The 25,866-nt window shown below is 38.9% G+C and overlaps 1 protein-coding gene across 11 annotated transcripts in view; it reads right to left on the bottom strand.

Annotated features, from left to right (window-relative positions):
• The window catches only part of pip (heparan sulfate 2-O-sulfotransferase pipe), a 59,056-nt gene that overhangs the window by 8,356 nt on the left and 24,834 nt on the right, over positions 1 to 25,866 (bottom strand). For 6 of the 11 annotated variants that reach the window (XM_046629522.2, XM_046629520.2, XM_046629526.2 and 3 more), the window contains one exon: positions 15,192 to 15,340. In XM_046629522.2, the coding sequence (XP_046485478.1) occupies positions 15,192 to 15,340 (149 nt within the window). Of the gene's footprint in view, positions 1 to 15,191; positions 15,341 to 23,241; positions 25,740 to 25,866 lie in introns of those variants that run through there. The other 5 variants (XM_046629530.2, XM_046629528.2, XM_046629533.2 and 2 more) reach the window with 2 other exon arrangements.

Here is a 25,866-nt window from a genome sequence, read left to right as displayed (position 1 = left end):
AACCCGCCCAACGACCATGACAGTGAATGATAGATTTGGCATCTAACGCAGGGTATTGACCATAAAAATTGATGAAACATGTTGCGGTGAATATCAATGGCTGAGCTGCAGTAGCAGGAGTAGTTTGCATCCAACTGCTTTAAGTTCACAGAAATTTTGTGTCGAACGATGGTAAATACGAAAGCCTGTAATTCGGTGTCACGACGACAAACGAGGAGGCTTTTTTCCTCTGGAATCGGTAAACGCTGCTAACGGTGCGAGGATCGTTGGACCCACAAGACCTCCGTCGACCCGACGTGCAAAGTCGAGGGGCAAGCGGATGGTTTCGCGTTAAGCACAACGCGAGCCAGGAGTTGTCGAACCTGTGCGGCTGAGCTCTAAGAAACGCGGACGAGGGCTGGTTCTTAAAAATCTCCGACATCTCTATTGTACGCGGAATTCGTGACGCGAAGATTCTATCTCGGGCCGGACGGTTTCTCCGCGGCTGCGGACAAAACCGCTCCGCCCCAACCGCGTTATCCTCGCTTCCAGCTTTTCTCTTCCCGCTGGATTCTCCTTCCCGCCCGCCTCGCTTCGACATCCTCGACCGAGGATTCCAACGACTCGGGGTTCGATTCCTGCACGCCTGACTCGCGGTGCGGAAGAGCGAAGAAGGACTCCTTCCGGAGACGAACGTTGACCCAGGGACGGACTTGGCTCCGTAGGGTCAAATCTGATGCGCGCCTCGATCCGGGAACCTGCTCGAATTTACCACGGTTCGCTACGTCGTGGTATTTATTTTGCAGGAAAAAATTGGGTCAAGCACCGCTGTTGGTGGCCGTTGAAGTCTTCGGATTTCATGCAGAATTCCGGAGTGAGGTCTTCGCACCGTTCTTATTCCAATCGTTCGATGTTTCCAATCGTGATTTTCAATCCGGAAACCTGCATTCATTCGTTTATCCGCATCACTCACTGGCATCGTTCACCGGCTCAGGGTTTGGGAGATTGCGCGACATAATAGAGTGGCTGAGTCTAGGATAGGTGTGCGACCGTTATTCGTTCCACTAACGCAGGAACATATAAATTCTATATATACGCCGATCTGTAGAAAATTAATGTAAACGGTCAAACATCCTGTACTGCGCATATCTGGCCGGTACACCTCGAGACTATGTACGCAATTCAGTGCGAAACCATTTACGGAATATCTATTCGCGCAATTGTGGCTTACCGCTTTCTGCGTGCGGTACACTTGCTACTGAATTTTTCTCTCAGCATACGCCTACTGATGTCGTTCTAAACACTAAACCTTTCGACGGTAATCACAAGAGCGCAATTATGGTCAGACCAAGAAAGGCTTCTACAAGTAGAATGAGCCCGCCCACTTTACCATGTCTGGAACAGTCACGAATATAATCAAACTTGGCGTACTCGCGTGTCATCTGGATTTAACTAAATTTACAATAAACGGCTAGCCAACAAAACAACGTTACAATTCACGCAGTTTACATATTTTTATTTACCAATGAATGTTATCTTGGTATGACGCAATCGAGAATCAGATATCTCGGGCCATTCAGCGTTAAGGATGATCCGTTATCCCATAAGTTTTCAGATGCGAACGTGAGAGAAATTGGTGAAAGATCCGATGCGTGGTTAATGATCTTAGCCAAGCGTTGCGCAACATTGATCAGTACGCCTCAGCTATTTTAATATGAAAAAATTGGAGTGATTCACCGTTTCAGGTACGTAAACACACGTCACGGAGTCAACGGTTGAATTGGAGCACCGAGACCATGAACTTGTTTTCATTTTTTCATCGAGATAAAAGTCCGAATAGGGAAGTCGCGTTTATAGATGAACGGCTTACTCCTAATTCCACGAACAGAATTTCTCTTCGCGATGCTTCCGTGGTACGTGCATGACGTTGGAAAAAAGAGGAGGACTAATTCGATTGATCGATGATCCGTGATATGAATGCTTGATCAATTCCAATTCTGTCCAGGTTTCAGTGTTGTCATTGTACAGAAAAGGACAAAGATGGATAATTGGTATGCTTTACTCAACGTGACCCATTTACACTTTCGCATTCAAAGATCGAAACGATTTTCAAATGCTATTAATTTCCATGACAATGTGCACATCGCTCGAATAACAATTTTTTTTTTAATAGAAAGAAAATATGCGGTATTACTAAGAGGCGAATGAACAGCAATAAATCTACACAATTGCATTCGAATTTCTGAATAAATATTGTTCAAGTGAGTGCATCTCTCCCGTCAAAATGATAGAACTTGTGCACATGACTTTCTTCTATCCACTCAGTTTACACTCTATGGTTGAAATTCCTGATGCCATTAGGAATGCAATATTTATGTGTATATAGTTACTTGCACACAGATTATACACGTTATTGCCAGCCTTTGCTCTCTGGTGATGGGGGTGGCAATGAAAATGCCAGTAAGACAGATCGTAATATAGGGCAGTCATAAGCGCATCTGGCAAACGCTGACTTTCGGTAAAATGAAACTTCCAAGCCTTTCACTCTCATGTACTGAAATAGGTGAGCACCAGTTTACGAGCGTCGATTCTCCAGTGGTCAGACACAACTCTGATAAGATAATTTATGGATTTACGAGACGCAATAACAATTGCTCCGTGATTTTCATCAGCCCAACGTATAATTTTCGCTTTCCGTAAAAGGGGGAAGAGCCTTCCCTCCGCCTTCGCTATCCCCGTAATCATTCACACACGGATGCGTATCGAGAGGCTCGACGGAGTCTCGAGTGGGTTTACGTTACTTTGGTTTTACCAGCTCCGCGAGAGGCAGTAAAACAGATCTTCCTTCTTGCCGGTGGGGCAATTACTTCGCTCTTACTAACTCGAGTCAATTTTGCTAAAGAGGCATCTGAGAGCGAAGAAAGTAGACTCGCAGAGACGACGATCAACCGGCTGCGCGAAGCCGATCGAACTCGCGATCCTCGGACGAGTCGCAACAGACCCGCCTGTTGTTATATCGTTAAAGCTAAGCGGATGCCACGGACGGAATTCTCGCTTCCGGGTCTCTTCCTTAATTAATACCGCGAATCGCTCGAGGAGATGCCGAGAGCCCCGGACGTTCCTCCCGAGACGCGCGTCTGCCGTTTGATGCCGATCGCGTGCCGCGCGAAAGATCGAGGCTCCTCTTATCGATCGCCGATCCCGATCCCGAGAGAATCGGACAAGTTCTCCTCGGAGGATAAATCACCCCTGTCTGCGACTCGGTTCAGCTTGAAGCGGAAACGGAATCGGGGACGTGTTTGATAATTATTCCTGTCCGTCGGAAGGCTTGGTTGGGTTTCGCCTAAGGTTCAAAATCACGCTCGAGCAAACGGAGATCAATGAAAACCGAAACTCGATCACCGGATCGCGAGTCAGAATGTTTCGAATCACGGATCGGTGCGTCGGACGAATTACATTATACGTGTTCTCCGCAGGATGTTACGTGGATTTTGAAGAATAATGATCGATCCAGTAAAGGAGGCGGCGTCGAGTTCGATCCAGAAAGAAGTCACTGACCCAGAACTTGGGAAAGTCGCGGTGAACTGGGAAGAGCTCTCTTCTGGCCTGTTAACCCAGCGCACGGAGCATCAAGGCCCGATTTTATGCCACGCGTCGATTTCTTTCATACGATGTAGGCGCAGCTTCTATTGGAATTTAACCCTGACCTCTTGATGCCATTCGCTGGTCATTGAGTTGAACAGAGACGCTGTTTTTCGTGAATTCACATCACAAGACCAACGACGTGGAGCTGAGTGGCGGAGCATGGCAGAAATAAGCGATAATTGATGCGACAACGTGTGATTTATACGTGGTGGCAATAAAATATGTAAAAATATTCCCTGCATTCCGATGGCTCAATCGCGTTACAGCTAATTAAATGACGTCAAAATTTGTAATCGTTACCAGCGAAAGTTGAGCGAGATCAAATCATAGCTGAATTCTCCTCCACTGTCAAAAATATGCGTCGCATTAATCTGCTGAACGTTGGGACAAGTTAGCCGACCGATTACGCGATTAAATTTCACTTCTTGGCCGTTGATCGTTTCTAAAATCGTAACAAATTGCCTAAAATTAGAATATCTAACGAGGTGTAGCAGATAGGGGAACCGCAAAAAGCTTCGGACATAATTATCATCGTTTAAAACGTCGCTTACGTATATCAGGATTCAATACCGGTGTGAAAACGGGTTTCACTCTCCGGAAGACGATGCTGATACTTTCGATTTTACGGAGAAAAATTATGCGGTAAGAACAATCGGTTATGCTGACTATACCGTTGATCATCTGTTACTCGAGGATATTATTTTCAAATCAGATAACAGGAAATGAAAAAGGAAAAACGAGAACTCGCGGTAAAAAATTCCATCAACATCCGTTCAACCATCCGACACGATCTGCGGTTAGAAGTAACGGTTCATATGATGATCGGTATCAAAGTTCGCAACGGTTTACTCAGATTCCATCTAATCGTTAATTATTGAAGAAGCGATTACTGTAAAAAAAAAATTCATGCAGACTTGATCCCACGACCGGAAATGATTCCATTCGATTGGAAGAACTGGGACAACTCGGCACTAAAATTTTTCTTGTTGTTCTTCGGCGCAAGAAAAAGCAGAGAATTGATCTAAAAATGTACCGGGAGTGACTGAAAAACGAAGGAATAGTAATTATTTAAGCTGTGCATTGCGCAACTTGAGTCTTTTTGGAGATGTTTTGTCACGTAGAATAACAAAAATTGATGAAAAAGGGCGGAAATTAACTTTGGTGACGTTGATGAACCGCATTGTGGGAATGAAACAGTACCGAATGACATCTTCGAAAAAGAAGAAGAAGGAGAATTGAACTCGTCGCTTGTAGCTGGAAGAAACAAATTTTTGAGACGTCATTTTTTGTACGTACATGTCATTCATTTAATTGCCTCATCTCATTCACCGCGATTTTCACGGCATTCTTCATTTCTCACCGACGACCGGCATCGCATTTCTCGGGTTTACTCACCGATGACTATTCTCACGAATCCCGACGAATTCGACGCACCTGCAGCATGCGGCGATCGAACAAAGCCGACTTCCGGTCAGCGATCGCCCGCCCAGGAAATCGAGCCGAACGCATTGAAAACTCGCTTGTAAGTTTTAGCGGAAGTAGGCCGCGCTCCGTTTTGCGACAATTCACTCGCCTAACAAGAGAGCGAGCCTTTGATTGCGCGTAACGCGCGTAACGCGGGGCCGCAGATTCGAGGCTCGTTTCTTCCGCGGGTCAATTAACTCGCGGCGCGGTTTCGAAGCGCTCGTAAGTCGCGAACGGAGTAACAGACCTCGTTTCTTATTCATGTGGATTTTTTCGGAGGGACGTCGCGCTCTTCGGTCATTTCGAAAACGCCAGGGGGAAAAATTTTCACGGTTTTTTAATCGGGTCAACGCTGGAGGTCAAAGCAACAAAAAAACAAAAAAAACTGGAGAAACAACCCTTAAAAGAAATTACACTAATTAACATTTTTCCAATTATCTTGTTTAATTCATTTTTTTAGTCAAGTTTTTGAATAGTCAAAGATTGGTATAAAAAATTCATCAACTTTTTACAGATCAAAATTAAAAGGCAGAAGAGTTTCCTGCCACATTTGAACTTGATTTGTTTTTATATCAAATAACATGTAAAACAATTCCATTTTTGTTTCCAAAATTTTTCCTCTCTTTAACAATTTGAGTATCAAACACTTGGCTAATTTTCTATCTTTCTTCCGTCTTTCATCCATCACGGATCAAACGCCTCCACGAAAATACCTTCGCAATCAACGCAATTATTTCTGAATTCATCTGGCTCATTCTGAAACCACCCGTACCGATTTCACGTGTTATACAAATCTCTCCTGTCTAGGCAGAGAAATTACCGTTCATTTCATCAGATGAGAATATAATTTCTCCGAATAAACTAGACAGATATAATACGTCGTAACCATACCGAAGCAATATTTCATTAACACTCTGCCGCACGAGTATTTCACGCAAATTAATTACGACTATATAAGACAACATACTTGCAGGTACTTTTTCACCGCCACGAGGTGCTTTCAAGTTTACAGAGAATCCACGTGAAGTAAATAACTTTTATACGCTTTTTAGAAAGCCGGTGGTCGAAGTTTTGACTTAAAGTCGAAATATTTACATAACCGTGTATAATCTTCGTTCTCTTTTAAAATTCGTTATTTATCTCTGTAACCCAATCCGGAAAATCTGATTGATAAAATTTATCAAGGCACTATTTATTGGGAAGCTTAGACTAAATTTGTGCTAAAGACGAATTTCTCAAGGGAAAAAACATATCTGTAATAGCCTTGCAGATCGCTCGACATGAAATTTACTCGTGTATTCAGAGCAGAAACCAGGCTGCAGCCTCGTTTCTCTCAGTTCCGAATTGAGGCCGTCGTTTTGATCATTCCACCGATTACAGAAGTAACAAAGGTAATTACAGTTATGCATAATACCATAACGCAGCTGCATAAAACCCTGAATGCAAGCGTCGTACTGAGAAAAATTTCATTCGTCATGGTTACTAGATAATTCTATGGTAATATCGTTACAATAACGGTTTGAACACTGTTGCAATTACAAAAGAAAAAAAAAAAAAAATGGTGTACGAGTAACTATTTAGTTTATGATTATAATTGTCAGTAATAAATTTTCTGCTTGTTGCAACATTAAATTTATTTTTTCGGTTTACTGTATTTTTTGCAGTTGGATAATATCTTTACATCAAATTATCGTAACGGGCGACCATAATAAAAAAAAAAATACGATTACATATCAGGTTTTACATTCATATGTGGTAAAGATGTAGAAGAATTAGAAAACCGAATGATCGCGCTATCGATTTTTCAAAAATACGAAATGCCATTCAATAGAATTAAAAAAAAAAATTAATTTGAATATTAATAATGAAAAAATTCAGTAAGTCAGATATTCGCGTCTTTGAAAATTCGACGTCGCAATCCTTCTATTTTCTGATCGTTCCACATTTTTCCCTCGACTGGAAAAAAAATTCCAATTGTTCATTTTGTGCCCGTATAACTGCATTTTTTTTTTTTTTTTTTTTTGTTTTTTTGCGAGATTAAAGTAGACAACGAGGTTGAGGAGTGAAGAAATTATCGTCGCGTCAAACTGGAACGACGATGAGCAAGGAGAGCATGCAGCTCTCCTTGTAAGGCCGGAGATGCTGCGGTCTGTGGAACACCTTCATTAACCATTCGATCCGTCGATGCACCCACGCCGATAATTATCTCGTCAGCCTGCTGCACTCTTTGACGTTTAGAAGAAGAGGAAAATAAGCAAAAGGACCGTGAAACGGCGTAATAAAGGTTATACAACCGTTAGACACGGGGCAACTGCTATATTTTTATAAACGAAGTTCACCGCGACGCGTTAGCGAAAAGTTGTGCTATTTTCATCAGCATCCTCGTCCAAATTTCCAGATTATTCATCTCGCGTTATCAATTTAAACAAAAAATAAATATCTGGTGGTAAAATTCGCCACCTATTTCGGAGTTTCGGTCAAAAATTTGACTCACTTCAAGAAATATTATAATCCAAACGATGCATGGAAAACGATTAAACTAAATCATCTTCGAAATTTTCGAAGAATATCTTTCTGTACATTTGCGTTTGTTGCCTTCTACTAAAAAAAAAAAAAAAAAAATATCGAAACTTGAAATGATTACGAAAATTTGACGATTCTGTAGAAATAATTTGACTAGGAATTTATAAAATGTTATATACGTACGTAGCGTATACATTTCGATGAAAAACAAAAGAAAAAAACTCAAAAAATGGACGAATATATATGTATAGGCTATAAATTTAGTGGAAAACGAGATATAGATCTTTTTGATATCCTGTCTAGTTTTAGGAACCGAATACTGTACTTCGATGCAAGGAAACGATAACGGACAGGAGTGTAATTTTTCAACGAAATGATTAGTCTCTCTTTACGTAAATCGAAGACAAATTGCTGAACGTCCATGGATAAGGATATTTAAAAAGGCTCCTATTATACGAGACGTTTACCAACTCCGAATAAAAACGATGCTGCATTATTTATTCCTCTATAATAATTCATGAATTCTCTATTATCCAACGCTGTGGTGGATTTGTTGAGAGGATGCGTAATTAAAGATACCTACTTCATAGATGAAAAAAAAACAAAAATGATCCGCAGTCCCAAGTTAGGGAGAAAAAAAACGGGCAGAGAAAATCATGAGACCCGAGAAAGCTTGCTTGATGTCTCGGTTTGTACTGTCAGGATAGAATCCACGCTATTTGTACACTTGGGGAGAACGAATCTGAGACGGATAACTTTTTACACTAGACAGTTACGTTGGCAACACAGAGAAACCTGCAGCGCCAGAGTCGGCCGTGTGCGAAACAAACTCAATCTCGATAAACGTAACATAACCCATGATCGTCGAATCTAATCCTAGAATACCGCGGGGATGATGAATTGTTGGATTGACACGTATTCTTAGGTTAGATTCTACGGTCATAGGTTATGTTACGTTTACTGACATTGAGTTAGTTTCGCGCTCAGCCGACCGTGGCGCTGTAGGTTTCTCCGTGTTGCCAACATAACTGTCCAGTGTAAAAAATTAGCCGTCTCAGATTCGTTGTCCCCAAGTGTACATACAACAATTCGATTTCACCGTTCTCGTGAAACTGCAAGTCTAACCTTCACGATGCCGAGGAATTAGAGCCTCGGAGGTAATTTCGTCGGACTTTTGCATGACTCGGCACGCTCACCGCAGGCTGATTTAGTCAAGTTCAATGTCTCGTTTTCTACGCAAGCTACGTGTAATCTTCTGTACGCATAGAATGCGAACCATTACGTTGCCTTTCTCCACATATGTACGTTACAATTACACCGGTTAGCCTAGGTTAGGTTAATTTAAGCTAGTCTAGGTTAGGTTGGTTGTTAGGATGGTAGGTGAAAAAAAATACGCATCGCTTAGTTTTTAGTCTACTATAACATATTACAAAAGAAATCAAATCGGAGAGATCGACCTGGGATACCTTCCTTGTTGTGACGAAAGGACTCCTGCATTTAATTAACTCAGTCATTTTATTGCAACGATATTATACCACTGATCTCTGTACTTAATATCGGTGTATTATATCGCGTGTTTTCCTAACGGCGAAACGATTCGCGCGCCTGATTTAGGCAACCGGAGTTACGGCTCATCGCCAGGTTCAGCAATACCAAACATTGGCAAAAAGAAATGATATTCGAAGTTGTCAAAACGAATAATATCAGGCATTTCGGATACGACGTTCAACCTGAAGATAAGCTGTAACTTCGGTTGCCTGAATCAGGCGTACGGATCGTTTGGCTGTTAGAAAAACTCAGGGTGTAACTCGATGCAGGTACGTGGGAACAACTATGTGAGGAATAATTCCCATATCGGTTAATCGAAGAATGTTTCAAATTCGAGGACTTAGTTTAACTTTGAAGTAGTAACGAGAGGCGAAATTTTGCAGGAACGCAGAATCCATTTGCTAATCTGTGCGATGACTCAGATCTGTCGTTAGATGCATAATTACTTGACTTGAAAACTCGATCTGTGAGCAATTTATCGACGTTTATTTTATGACTAGCTTTTTTTAAACCAATCAACATTCATTTAGTTCAAGACGGAATAAAAAATAAATGTAAAATTGATGTGAACTAGATGTGATGTATAGTTTCGTGAGTCGATAAAAACACTTGATTGAATAAATTAAAAATTGTGCATGTATGTATAATATATGAATGACCGATTTCGCGTTTCTTATGGCAAAGTTTGATGAGATTTCGTGGATGTAATACAATATAACGGGTTTTAACACATGTGTCTCTACACCGACTAACTGTACTAGTTTTAATGGATTCTTGCAATTCAGGCAATGAAATAATATGTACGTTATACATGAATGAAGGAGGATTCGAACAAACGTAGCTAAATTATAAGAAGTGTTATTATCATCAAAATAAATCAAATTGCCAAAAAAAAAGGAGGTGAAAAAAGTTCATCACTGCGATTCTTACGTTTAAATTCGACATGCCATTATCAATATTCATAAAATCAAGGATAGCTGTCGTTAAAATAGCTTATTTGTGTCAATGAAGTGATTCGTCGTAATGAAAAAGTAAACTTCCTGCAATAAATCACGAGAGGTAAGCATTTTTATATACCATACATCGAGAAATAATGATCTGTGCGAATTTGGACGAAGTCGAAATTAGAGAAAAGGCTTTAGAGTAACGATGAATTTTTATTTTTTTATTTCGTTAACCGGTTGTGTTCAGTTCTCTTTATTCTCATATAATCATCGTTGAAAGTTAATATTACAATTGTAACACAATTCGTGTTGCGCCTAATTGAATTGTTAATTCTTTTCCTCACCACGCTCCATTTTCAAGTCGTTAACAGCGGGACGTTTGGAGTTAATTAAAAAAGTTAATGAGCAGCGTGCACGTGAAACGTGAATTAGTAAAATTGAAAGAATTTCCAAATTTTTTTTAAAAATATCAAGCAAAAAAAAAAAAAAAAGAAATCACGTATGGTGTGAATTAATACTTTCCGCGAGTAAAAAATACACAAGAAGTCAATTTACGGCCCGTGTTTGTACGCGCGGTAATTTTTTTTTTTCTTTTCACATATCTACGGTGAGATTAAATACGCTATGTGTGAAATGTCGTGGATTCGAGTTGACACGAATCGGACCTTGGAATACGGCAAACCTTGGTGTCGAACAATCGGCCATAAGTCATGCATATAATACCGCAAGATTTTAGCATCACACCGTTACGTCCGTGAATATATATATATATATGTTACCTTTTGCCGTGAGAATGCGAAGTCTTTTATTGAGCGAATGGTGTGGAGACTGTATAAAAAAGATGGCTTGAAAAGTAACAAAGGAACTTTAGGAATACGGCCTTTCAATTGTGATGGGTCACAAGGATCGTTCGACAAGTTTGTTGGAATTTTATTCATCGCGGAATAAAGCATTGAAATCGTTACGACGACAGACTGTCTGATCAAGTGTGCAAGAATATCACAATTGCCGAAGTTAGGAACGAGCTGCGAATTGAGCCTAACATCAAACCTCTGACCTCATTATGCCGGTGAATGAGATTTGGAAGTGAGTAACTCACCTCGTGAAATTATGTAAAATGAACCTTGAGAGAGACAAAATGCGTAGTGGTCGTGATTATAAAGGATGAGCCTGAGGATCCTGTATCTGATTCTCACGATTAGTTACTGGGAAACGTGAAGTGGTCCCTGAACAATGGGAAAAACGCCTCCAAGAACTCTTCCGAGATCGGAAACGGTACAAGTTCTGGGTCGTAAGGAACGCCTGTTTTGCATTCGGGAAGAATTTCGATGAAAAAATGCGTGAGATAGGTCGGATCATGAGTTTGAGTCAGGGTGAACGTACTGGTATTATTCTAATTGAATTAAATTTTGTTAACACTAATCTCTCACGCGTTCCAAGTTTCGGTTCTATACTCTGAATTCGAAGCGTTAAAAGAAACTTTTACGGTTGTACGAAAGGCTTGCCGATCAAAACCAATCGGAATTTTATCGGAATGATTTGAGTTTGGGTTTTGGGTTGACTCGTTTTTCATATTTTTTCAATGAGTGAAAGAAAAATTGCGGAAACGATTCAGAAAACACCCGAGTGTCTCAAGGCGCAGGATCGGAAGAAGCAATCTGTTTCAAAGTCGAGCACTTCTCGGTTCTCTTCTTCTCTTTGCTGATAATCTTCCGCCGCGAGTGAAAGGTTCCAGCTGGCGGATCCGTTCGAGATATTTTAATATGCCGTCTCCTGCTTTGTCCGTTGAAAGAATAACTAAATGGGCCTGAATAGCGCTTTGAAAAAGAGGAACAAGAACGGAAATTGACACGAAAAGAAACAGATAACGGTCTGAAAGGCGAGCCGACAACCTTTTCGTCCCACGTAATTGTAAGCAACAGTTAATGGTTAGACTCTGATTACTTCGTTTCGTGGTAAAAAGGATTGCGTATAATCTAGAGATGTAGGTGGCCATAGAAGATCCCCGATGATTATATCTGTCTGTACTTCGCGGTCAAGATCAAGGTTGAAGTATTCACGCTCGACTGCACATGAGTAAATATTGCGGACTAGTTTAACTTGACATTTTTGAATACGTGTCCTATATATTGTGACAATTGCTTGTAAGAGACAATCGATTTGATGATAGACCAATGCAATTTACACTTCCGGAATACGAAAGCAATTTCACTAATTATGAGTCTTTTCTGTTTCGGCTGATTATGAGGTAGGAATCTTATAAATGCCGATAGATTTTTCCATCTGCGGTGAATATTATAATAATATATCATATTATACTTGCGGGGACTTATTCTGAAGCGATGCTCACGTTTACCACATTACTATATTCGTTTCACAGTCAGCCGGATGAAATATAGGGATAAATTTAAATGAGAAAGTTGATGATGCTTTAGGAACGCTTACGAAGCATCTTCGGCGATAAATAACACGCGTGTAATGGTAATATTAAGGGAGAGGCTGCAGGTTTCACTTTAAATGTAAATCAACGTGATCAAGAAACACCTCATGTACATCTGTGCTCGTAGATGTAAATGTAAAGTCGAAGCACTGATAATTCAACACGTTGCGAAAGGGCTAAAACCATTGAGAGTTGGCTGACAACGACTAAGCGTCAGTAGAATCATAGACGTCAAGTATCATGAAGTATATTCTGACAGCTCAGGATTTCACTCTCTTCTTACAAGCAACATTCACGCTGTGGGGGACGGTTTGGCTTTCTGAGACTTCAGAGAGATGAATCGAAAGCGTCAAATCGCAGGCATCGTCACCTCGCGTCCGTCTTGCCCGAAGCTGCGTTTGAGTTTAGGGTGCGCGATATGCCGAATCACGGCGATGAAGTTGGCAGGCGAGTCGATCGAATTGGGCGAAACCTCCGCGGGTTCCCCGAGGCGGAGCAACTCCCGCAATTAGCGGCAGACGCCGACTGACCTAGAGACGCCGTTGCAAGTGGAACACACCGGACATCGACGCTCGTAGTCTGCGGGAACCAAAGCCGCGGAAGCGTCGCGTTTTTCCTCACTCGAGAAAACGTCCGCCGCGAACATCAGCGTTTCGGTAGCCGTGCCTCAATTGCGAGGAACCAGCAACGCCACGATAATCGTTGCGTCCAGTTTGGCCGAGTGACAATTGGCTCTGATGCGAGAGCATCGCGCGGAACGGTTCATTTCGCCAACGATCGTTCGCTTTAATTTTAAAAAATTAATGCCTTGCTCAGTTCCGAAATACGAGGATTGCCTTCCAGGCTACATCTTCGTCGTTTCGATCAGTCGCGGCGCGAGGCTGAGTTTCTCGTCGAGAAAGGCGCGTGCCTGAAATCAACTTTGATGCAAGCAGAATTAATTCGACGTATTCATTTTTTAAGGTTTCTGTTTTGTCAGCGGTGAATACGACGAAGTTTGAGAGTCTCGTCCATTTTCTGACTCGCGTATGTCGAACGTCGCGTTCCTTTTGCAATTCGCGAATGAGGAACTAACGACGCACCGTAAATGACAATTAACAATCAGTAAGCGATCAATCGGACTCGATCACTGAGCCATTCCGACCGATGACAACGGTCGTTTAAAACCAGTCCCTGACACGGGACGAGTGCACGTTACTTACGAATGATGACCGACAAACGACGAACCACAAACGGTCAACGATGTTGAGTACGACTGATCGATGAGTGATCAACGACGAGTGACCGAGGAAAGGTGGAACTTCCAGTCTTTCGTATCGGCATCAACCATCGTACGACGATTTCTAGCGACATCCGGTTACTCCGACTTGGAGAGCATTGACAAAAAGTTCCTCCTCTATCGAACATCCGACGGTGAATTCGCACGGATTGCCAAAATTGAATACCGACGAAAGAACGTCGATCGGTCGAGAAGCGATGCGCCGTGTACGTGAAAGACGACATCAGCGTCCAACCGAGCTCGAAGTGAGAGACGCGTCACAAGTAGGGTGAAACGTAGAATCGGGAAACGCCGCGAATGCTGATAAATTGTTGCGGCGCAACTAATCAGCAAGGATCCCGATCGCATGCAAATGAACATTTCTAGGACCGTTAGTCGCACCTTCGGCAGCACGGCTTTTGCTGGATCATTTCCAGGATTCGCCCGACTCGGTTTACCCTCGAGTGGAATTCCGCTATTCCGCCTTGCCGTTCTCCTCGGCTTGGCTGCTTCAATTTCGTTCGTTCCTACAGATCCCCGTCTTTCGGTACCACGATGCTTCGCTCTCAAACTCCGAGATCCACGCCTGACCTTCAATCTCCCGACTGAGTAAGCGGTGCATGGAAGTAAACACCGGGAACTTCACGGTTACACTCATTGTCGGTACCGCTATTTTCATTCTCGTTTCGAAGTCTCGTTTTCTACGATATCAATTATTCTTCACGTCTTATTTTATTATGTTCATTTCTCTTCCGACTTTTCTAGGCACCGAGGAAACTTTAATTTTATGAAATTATCCCCACATCGCTTATCTCACGAAAATTTAATTTTTCACTATATTTCTGGTTATTCGAACACCGTAGAGCATCACTATTTGCTTCAGAATGAAATTGTTCAGTGGAAACGAGTAGACAATATTTACTCGTTACTTCAAACGTTTCTTCGAAGGAATCGTGACAAAATTGGTAGACCATTCATAAACTAACACGTAAAATTAGTTTGCATGTGACGACATGTGAACATCCATTATCAGAAATGATTATATTGCATTTTATCGACTTTTTTAAAGTGGCTTTCCATAATGATCGGTATACCGTTTGAATAAAGTCCAATCCATCATTTCGACGTTTTTCTTTAAAACGCAAAAATTTATGAGGACCCCCGTAAATTCTGATACGTTTATCCGGTTTGCTTGCCATTTATTTCTCAAACTTACGAAACTATCCGCAGTAACTCCTTTTTTTTGTAGCTTTATTCTCCGTGTCTTGTAGCTTTGTATTCACATGCATGGACTCAAAAAAAACCTCGTTTTTCTTTTCAAGTTTCGCTACACAACCCAAGAACAAAACGAGAATACTGTGAAAAAAGCATAAGGCAACGAAACGCTCACCAGAGGATAATTGACTCGCGGAGAATCCTTCTTCGTCTCCTGGCTGAAGTCGGACTTCCATCTCCCTCAATCGAGAGTGAAGATCTCTCGTGTGAAGAAACAGGAACAGCGTACTCGACAATGCGATCAGGGCGATGAGCTCGCTGGTTCTGCAATAAGAACGTGAAATTTTGTGTTTCGTTAATCGTAATAGCTATCTATAAGATTACTTTATTTATCCAATATCATAGCACTTTTCCAATCGATTCACTTTAGACAAGGGTTATATTTTGTTTCTATGAAGTTCCGGACGAGATTGTAACACGTAAGATTTGCGCTCGAGGGTTCGATTGATTAGAGAAGAATATTTTTTGCCTCGCCGATTCACGTGGTTTAAGAATTAAATGGATCGAATCAGTTTCAACAGTCTTCTCAAAATGATTATCGCTCTTTCGTTTCGTTTCCCGGATTCACATCGATTCAATCACCAGTTCTAGTCGTAAATATAATAACGAATCGCCAGAGAATTGCAGGCTGATCCTCGTGAAATTGTCGAAACGAAAATGAGACGAAAATATTTCATTCGCGGATCGGAAATAATACAATGTCGTTGATATTGCGTCGGGTTCCAACAATTTAATATGTGTGCCGAGGGCGTTGAAAAACCGGGGCATCACGCAGCATTCGTTCGCTCCTACCGCGTTACACTTTAAATACAAATACAACGACTTCGAAGTAATTTATTTTTTAATTACGCGGAGCAACGCCCACACTACGAAATGCACAGAGAATATATGCGTGTATGCGGCTATTTTAAAAGATGAATTTTTACACGTGACCTGTTTCCGCCAGAGTCGAAAACCGTCTTGTTAAATTCGCGTGACTCGCTGTCCCGTCGTCAAGATCATTACGCGTTGTTTGTTTAAATACCTGAACCCGATTCACCCTCAGATGCGTGAAGAAAATAGAAAAAGAAATCGAGGAGCAAAAGACTCGGACCGCAGTTTAATTGCCACGAGAAAAACGTGGTCTTAGGGAAAATGCCATCTTCACGAGCACTGACATTGTGACCGTTTTTGTAGAAATATATAATACACTCAGAAGCATAAAAAAAAAATATATACACATATCATAATGAGAAACAATATAATTCATTTTATCAAATTTGTGAGCGAGTTTTTTTTTTTTTTATTCATAGCGTAGCTAAAATCTTTTGACAAGATTTAAGTTCTTTTTTCACCGGATTTCAAAGTCACATACAAAAATTTTAAACCACTAGATGAATTATAATTACAACAGCAGTTCTGTTACACGTAATAAGCTCACAGATACGTCTTCTGTTTTCAAGTGTTCGTTAAGTCGGGAGGTTTTTGTAATTAAAATAACGTATAATAAATTCCTACAATTATTATACGTATGAGCATTACAACAGAATATAACAATTTAAGTATATACAATTTAAGGAATATTACATTTATTTTAATATCTCAACGTTATAACTTAACCACATTTATCTCTCGCATTCTAAACATCTCGCGTTTTGTGCTGCAGGTTGTTGCGATATCTTGATTTTTTTACCACTGGAATGAAGAATGCGGAAAAGAAGGAGAAACAGGATGAGTTCAAAAATCCCGTTCGATGTTGTGATGAAAAAAACGAAGGAGAAGAAACGAAATCAAGACCCTAATTAATTCGCAGTGTCCGTGGAAGCTTCGCATTAAATCTGCAAGTTCCCACGCCCGGGTAAAACTGAAAATCATCGAGTAACTTCGTGTATGAAAGTGCCGTGAAGGTTCCGCCAATTTCACGGTCTACGATTCTGCCCACACAACATGACTGTAAGCGAGTGAATGTAGAATTTACAGGAAATTATTACAATTACACCTTTCGACTTTATTTCGCACCGTTGATCCTGCGATCATGTTTAATTTTCTGTTTTTCATTTTTATTTTTTATTTTCGTTTACGTTTACGTTTTAAAAACTTTTATCCGATAAAAAGTTTACTCCACATATTTGAGGTTGTAGATTTTTAAGTTATTGTGTGACCAGCGATTCTTTATGAAAAAAGAAATTTGTATTCTTAGATTGACATTTACTTTGAAAAGTTTGAATATTCGATTATTCTTCTTTTTCATTCTAATTTACAAATTTATTTTTCATTCGTGAAAATAACAGCTAAAATTCCCAGCTGATAGTTCCGTTATATCCGTTATAATCAAAGAAAATGATCAAGTTATTCGAAAAAGATCGCGGTCAATTAGCGTTTGATTTATATAAATGAAAGACGTATAAATTTCTGCAAATTTTTCTACCGCACCGAAATAACATCCGTTACGCATGATTGCAGCAAGATAAATCACGCAACTAATTTAGTTGCTAATTATCGACTCTTCGGAAATTAACTCCATTTGCAGTGTATATAAGGCATTCCATGTCAATTCGATTAGGGTCTGACCTTTACCCTCTTGGGTTTGGTCCGTGATTTTTTATATTGTTGTTCCAACTCCAAAAAGCATTCTGATTTCTTAAAAACATTTTTCTTACCTTTCCCGGCACCCCTAGAATACCGTAAATTTTGATATTTCGACATTTTTCAAAATTTTGAAAAAAATTACCCAAGTTCTGTGGTCAAAACACAAATATTTCAATCAGAATTGAAGCGAACAGGCAAAACAGTAATTTTTTATTAGTTTTTTAACTAATTGCTCATTTTTTCTCGAGTCATTTTGATTTTTTTTTTTTAAATCTCAAGGTCCGATATATTTATCCTGGTACAAATGGCAATTTGTAAATTTTAATTGGAATTCGAAATCGAATACTCAAAATAATTGAGTAATATTATTCTTAATTCTTCTTTGAATTTCAATTGAAGAATAACAGATTGTTGTTGTAATAGGGAAAACACATCGAACCCGGTATCTTCAGAAAAAAATCAAAATGACTGAAAAAAATTTAATAAATGGTTGAAAAATTAAAAAAAAAAATCATCATTTTGCCCGCACACTTCAAGTTTGGTTGGAATATGTTTGCTTTTGGGCACAGTATTCACGTCACTTTTTGTCATAAATTTCAAAAATGTCGATATGATTGTCATAACATCGTCATTTGAGGGTATAAAAAATTTGAAAAAAATTGGAAAGTTTTTTAGAGTTGGACAAACAATATAAAAAATCGTGAATCGAATCCAAGAGGACGAAGGTCAGACCCTGGTCGAATTGGCGTGGAACGCCCCATATATTACACGTACATGTAATATCATAAAGTATGCATTATTACACAGGCATTCAGCGAACCAGATGGGGAGCCGTAAGAATACGATTGCGGCATGATAACCGCGGGTTCGTTACGATATTACAGCTATCTCGGATAACTGGCAAACCATGCTTGTATCACATGTAACCGGATCCACAAGGTATGGAGATTAGTTACGGAGTTGCAGCACAGAAGCTTGGCCAAACTGGATCGAGGCTGGACGATCGGGAAATGAGTGATAAGAACGAGCAGCTGCGGAGTCATGTTTGAAAAAAAAAAACCGACAAGGCAACGTATTACGGATGGTAGAGGTTAGGAGGACCATTTCCGTCTACATAGAAAGTGTCCGCAAAGTAGAGAGAAATTAAGTTGGCATTACTGCAGCAAAAGCTCCACAATACGCCAATCAGATTGAACCCTGATTACCAAGCGCCAATCGGATTGTTTCCCTTATTGCTTATGAGCGCCATTGCGGCGACTTGTTGAACTTGTTTTTGGCGGGTACTTTGCCTATTTTTTTGCCACACTCAAATTTTTTTACCACCCCCTTAATCAAACCGGTCTAGATTTGTTTTAAGTGATGAATGGAAGTTTTGAGAATTTTTTCGAGAATTTTCACACCATTTAAACAATGTTGTAGTTGATAAAAAAAATAATTAAAAGTGTTTAAAAATATAGATGCGAAAATTAGCCCGTTATAGGTCCGATCTTGAAATCGTCGAATAGGAAAATACAGTTTATAAATGTTTTGAAAATTTGAAAACGGTCATTTTCAAAATCACTCTCAATACTTATAAACAATTAACTAGTTGAATGACAAATTTTTGAACAATATCAAAAATCGTTCGGCTGTCATAGAATTCTCTATAAAAACATTCCAATGTATTCACATCACGTACAGAACGGATCTTCGATCGAAAATTGGGACCAATAAATCCGTTACGCTCTTGCGCAATTCTGATACAGAAATGATCATCAATTCCTTTTCTTCGAGAAGCGAAGGATATTGGTCATGCATGTTCCAAATGGACGAAATTACTCGCCACGAATCGTATATAAGAGAAAGAAACACCCAAATAAACGAGAGAAAAGAGACAATCTGCACAACAAAGTCTATAACGGGTCATCGGGAGTGGTGAAAAATTTCACAATTGCGATAACGTTCATAAGAGTCGTTATGCTGATGGGAGTAATTAATTACCGAAGGCGATATGCTAGTTTGAAATGCAAATAAGATCATCGAATGCCATTAATAATAAGCTCGGACGTGTTAAGATATAATTTAGTAAATGGAATGAAAGGATTCCATATCAGTTGTCACGTAAAATTAGGAAGAAATTAATAGACGCTAAGTTAACTTTGGGCACTGAAGAAAATATCGGCTTACGTGCGTTGTGATTATTTTAATGTAAATTAATTTTTCTTCCGCGTCAATTGTTGCGCGGGATTTAGAAAAACGAAAAAATTTAATGTTTCTTTCAAATTTTGCGAAGTGCGACTTTTCACCAGCTCGACATTCAACACAGCCTTTGACGTTTGCGTGTAAAATGGCCTATATACGAGAGTAACTCAAGCTAATTGTAAGTACATAAATTCGAGATGCTAATTTAAAGAACTGACGACGAGTGAAGGAAGGCGGTGTTGTTTGTACTACGGTAAAAGCATAAATATAGAATGTGCGTACGATCATCAAGCCATTCATTTGCAATTTCTAGTCGTAAGTGTGTTCGTACATGTGTGTAATTAGCGGTCTCAAAACACTCGCAGAATGCAGTGAAAGAAGGAGAATAGAAGAGAATAATTGAATCGTTGTGAAAAAGTGTCTGTACCGAAATATTTTCCGCTAATTAAAATCATCCGAAACCTATTTTCTCGTCTTAATTTCTCCCTCTCCTTGCTTCTCTGCCCTCTTTTCTCCGTATGAACTTCGTAATTCAAATTCACAACGTATCGTAAATGTGTACGAGTACTCTTCGCGACAGTTAAGACGCGATGTGTGCCAGCGGTACGTCTTGAAGATTGAATAAATTTGTAGAGATTTTGAATATTCTGATTTATTCATCCATACTCAGTATAGCGTCTTCACTATTTGTCAAAGACTGGTATCACGGCTCCTTGTCAGTGTTTCTGAAACGCGATTGCAGATTTAATTCCGCATTCATCGACGGATGACAAGAACGACTTGCGAATGTCTCGTCGGTTTTAAGGGCCCGGGATCAGCGGCCGTTCAGCCGTGTTTGAAAATCCATTTTTAGACTTTCATTGCTGTTTTTAGACAGCGGTTTTAATATTCCCGAGAAGACAAACTTTGAGGATCTCCGAGTTTCCGTGACTTCAATGTCGTCCACCTCGTCATTCCCGAAGCCGTTTGGAGAACCGGCAACCGTTAGAATCGCGACGTGCGGCTCATCTGAGCGACGAAAATTCTGCCTTCAAATCTCGTTCACAAAGTTGCCAGCTTTGTTCCAACGTCGATCTCGGTCCATCGGAAAACGAGGAATTGTGCAGAGAAACGATGCATTCAGTTACGATTGTCTTCCCAGGTGAGTTACAATTTAAGAAAAGTATGCAAGAAACAATTTTTTGTCTATTTTTTTCTCGCTTGATCCAATAATTGCTGTTTTCACATTGCTTGTGAGAGATTAGGTTTCTTTCACAACACTTTTTGGCTACTCGATGATTAGAACCCAGATTTTTTTTTTTCATTTAAAAATAAAATTTTCTACTTTCCTCCGTACGTAAAAATTAATTACTATTTTTCAATCGATGATCATTTCGTTCTGAAAATGTGTCTAGATTTAGAAAAAATACCGGGCTTACTTGAAATTCGGTATTTAATTGTTCACAAGGACGAGCCGGCAATTAAATCATGAAACCTATACCTGGCAAAAAATTTTATATCAACATTTCTCTGATTAATCAAAAATTTAGATTCTCTAAAAGTATAGGTATTAAAAGTCTGTCGATAAAATTTTACTTTGGCCAAAATTTTATCCCAATATTTGATGGGTTTTACAAATTTTTTTCAATACCAACCTTGAAGAGTCTCAAGTTACAGAATTTTTCAGTTTTGAATTGAACTTCGGAAAGGAAATTTGCAGAATTTATTGATAAATATTTCAGTAAAAATCTTCAGCCAAGTGTTTACTTTTTTTGTATAAATTTCACTTACAGAAGTGTAAAAATCGCTACTTCTTTGTTATTATTATCAATCTATTCCTCTGCCTGCTTTTATTCAAGTTATTAAACCTTTGATTGTTTATTTGGTTATTTCACTCTTCCTAACAGATTTAATGCTACTAATAGGAAATTACCGGCTTTTTATCCCAAGAGAAGAAAAAAAAGTTTCCATCGACTTTCTCCGCGCCCACGAATTTCCGGCCTTGTAATTATTTACGATCTTGGGTTAAAATATTAGAATTTAAGTTAAAAATTATAATCACATGATATTGAATAATGTGACCCACCTCAGTTTCAATATTGTACTGAACATGACTTGAGTAACTTTTTTCCCATGCAAAAACGAGACGATTTTGTAATTTGCAGGTTGAACGAATATAAGAATTGAATTTAATACACAACGCGTGTACAATTTTTTTCCCTTTATTCACAAACCAGACCTTTGTAAAACTTCTCCCTTCCAACTCTCCATGGTTTTTACAGTCATTCGATATCGAAGGGATCTAGGGCGCCGGTTTGTGTAATATGACGATTTACGATTTCTTGTGCGGCGAATAGCTGAATGCGATTGGAGAGAGAAAAAAAAACAAAAAAAAACGTTATGAATAGAAGCGAGAAAGGAGAATGAAGAAAAAATTTAGCACAACGGTATTTGAACGACGAAAAATAATGACTTGACACTTGCAGTAACTGGATTCACCAATTGTAATAAATAAACCGTAAGTCAATTGAGTTCGGTGTCGGATTTCAAATATGACAATTCAAAAGCGACCCAAGGTTTTCGGTTTAAAAAATAAACAGGGCTCGTTGTCCTGGTTTTGATATTGCGATCTAATTTTTTTCTTCCTCTCAATTCGTTTTTTATGCTCGTTAAATTTAACGGTGATGAAAACTGATTGTACGAATGCGAGCGTTCTACGATTCAAATTTATACATACGGGTAGACGTTGCGAGGATTTTTGCAAAACGGAATTTCAAGAATGCTAGACAAATCGAAAGTCAACCAAGTGCACTATTTCTTGAATGTATTGTAATAATTCCTATCCCACTTAACTGATGGACTCAAATTTTGATTCGTTAACGGATGAACATATTTCAAGATATAAATAAAGTTGTGAATAAATTTCAACTCACCCCAAGTGGATATTTCATTTTTGTGCCAGGTTCTTTCATTTCTTATTATGTTCCCGTTTTTTTTTTTTTTTTTTTTTGGGGGGGGAATAATAATTTTGAAGGGAATTTGAGAGATTCCTGACTTGGAGAATCCTAACATATTCATTGCTATGCCTAATACGGCAGATTAGCATCTTCACAAAATATATTGTCCAGTTTCTTGGCACCAACGACAATAATTCAAGTTTTTTGCATGATGCAGGTAAAGATTCGCTCCTAAAGATAGACGTTCGAACATTGTGTACAAAATGCCGTGCGAAAACTGCAACCAACTGTATTGTAGGACAGACAAGTGGCAAAAATTTACACTAAAATTAATACGAACGTAAAAGGAACATTTCAGATGATTTGAAATATTAGATAATCTAAATAAAAACACACTGACCTTTACAACCAAGGATGCAACGCTGTTCGAAATTTAAATAATTCAATGAACATGCGAAGAAATAATTGGGAGAAACTCACCTCTTCGGAACTGCCAACCTCCGCTGCCTCCACGTGTTATCCTTTACGATCATATTTTCAAGTCCTCGATGCACTGTCAAACTTCACTCTTTTTCCGAAACACGGTATAATTATTAAACACGTTTTATCGATCGATCTTTCCAAATTTTACACAGTTCTTTTATATTTTGATGATTACTGACCGGTGGTTTTTATTTTTTTTTATTTTTTAATCTGTCTCAAATTACTGGAAAATGAAGACTTGTTGACCTAATTTTTGTACAATCTGCTCTGATATTAATTCAATGAATATTATGACCGTCAAAGATTCACCAAATACGTTTATTTCTATAAAATCCGATGGATGTTTCTTTGTTGTTGTTTTTTTTTTAGTCTAATTTCTATTCTTTTTATCGCCTTGACGCACTTCACGATTTTAGAATTTATCAACTGTACGAATAATAATTTCCATTAATTCTTGGATACCGTCTTTGAATTTCCCTTCATTAATCTATTCACGCAAAAAATTCATTATCACCGAACGCGTGAAGAAAACGAATATCACCAATCAATATTTATCTATAATTATCAGCTGAGATCGTGGCGAATATTCCACTCGTAAAAATCCATGCAGATAACTGAAACACATTTGTATTTCCGTAGTTTTGCGTATATCACGACTATTGCGAAAATATGCGACAAGCTTTTGCGGCAAATTAACTTATTGCAAATACGTATACGTGTGTTTGTATTTTTTCAATCTGTCTTTGTCATTTATTATCGATATTATTTTACCTCAAATTACGATCAAGGGATTAAATTATTTTTTTTTTTGCCCCAAAAACTGGGCGAAAAACGGAAATCGGAGCCAATGATTTTCCGTCAAAGATTTAGCCAGATTCTGGGTTTCGAGGTGATCGGCGATTTTGAAAGTCGGCCGAATCCTCGGCTCTCGGAAACGGATCGTCTGGCCGTGAGCTCCGCGTGCGACTGACTGAATCTGAACTCTGTAGAGAAGCTCGGTTCACACTAACTGGAATTCGAACCGAGCGCTGCGTGTCGGAGCGGAATAGTAACAGTAACAGTGTAGAAGATTTTGAACGACTTGCGCAAATGCGAAGTTTACTCGAATGCCCGAAAAGCAGTACATAAACCAAAAAAATTTCTTTTTCATCTTTATTCAATACAGCGTGCTTGTTTCAAGGTTCGACCCAAAATTATCGAACTTCTAAATACCATAGAGAAGAAAAAACCACAAGGAAACGTTTGTTCAAGCATTTATTAAATATATGAGAAAATAAATTCCTGTAAATAATAATGGATATTTATAATGCCTGTTGTTCTATCCTTGTACGCGTGTATGAAAATTGTACAATGACATCATTTAACCATTGGAGTAACACGTTATTGTGCTGAGTCAACTTTTGAAATAAGATTAAAATGGCATACGATGGTTTTTGGGGTCGCTGATTACGAATCTGATATCAAATTACAAAAATTCAAAATGGCGGATCCAATATGGCGGACGAAAATTTGAAATTCAATCAAATCCGATGAAAAAACTCTTTCGGGATCAATGATTGCATTTTTCGAAATTCGATTTCAGATTCGTAATCAGCGACCCCAAAAAACCCCTGGACAGAGTGTCTTCTCCGAATTTTATCGAATTTGAAATTTTCATCCGCCATATTAAATCTGTCATCTTGAATTTTTTAAATCCGATCTCAGATTCGTAATCAACAACTCCAAAAACTCATAATTTGTGTAAAACATGTGCATATTGTGTGGACGGGTAACTTTCTCGGAAATAAATCATTTCTACAATTTTCAAGATTTTTTCTCAATCAATTTTCTTCTAACAATAACAATTTAAATTATGTCGCAACAATTACTCTCGAGTAATGAAAATCTATTAGCATACTGTCGGAAATAGCAAAGACACCGCAAAGAAATATGTCGAAAAGTTCCTAAAATATACAAAAAAATGGATATAAAATAGGTGGTAATAATACTTACCACCATGGATCGATAATTATTTGAATATTTATGTGATTTTTCATATAATTTCAGATTTTCTGGTGGACAATAATAATTACTTTTGTTTATTTATTTTCTTTCACATATATCCTTGTTTGAATTTGTTCTATTATTGTTAAACTTGATGGCAAGAAACGACGTAAAAGAAAAAAAAAAAAAAAAAAAATGATTGCGAATATTTCCGCGAATGTTCCAGTCGTGATTTAATTACATGTATCGAATAAACTGCACGATACGCGCGGAAGAAATTCGGAAATTCCAATTACCGTCTATGACATTAATCTTTGAAGATTTTCGTCACTTATCTTAATTCGACTAATTCGTTAATCTCAGGGCTCTGAACTGTTTGTAAAGTCTCTGTTGACAAAATTGATAAAACTCAATTTCTTTCGTGAAATTTCTCCGCAATATGTCTTTCACCTTTTCGCTAGTCGCCGGCTTCAAAGGATTCCTATTTATATTGGAGAACGAGTTGACTTGATCTGTAATAAATCGAAACGTAAAATGAAGAATAAATAAAATTACAACAGTGGACAGTGAAAATCGGAATTAATAAATTGAATGGGAAAAGAGTGTCATCGTTGATTAGGATGCCAAAAAAGAGATCAG

The sequence above is a fragment of the Neodiprion pinetum genome, chromosome 5 (genome assembly GCF_021155775.2).
Source record: "Neodiprion pinetum isolate iyNeoPine1 chromosome 5, iyNeoPine1.2, whole genome shotgun sequence".
Taxonomy (NCBI): domain Eukaryota; kingdom Metazoa; phylum Arthropoda; class Insecta; order Hymenoptera; family Diprionidae; genus Neodiprion; species Neodiprion pinetum.
The sequence above is the reverse complement of the archived record's forward strand: the minus strand, read 5'-3'. Positions and strand labels throughout refer to the sequence as shown.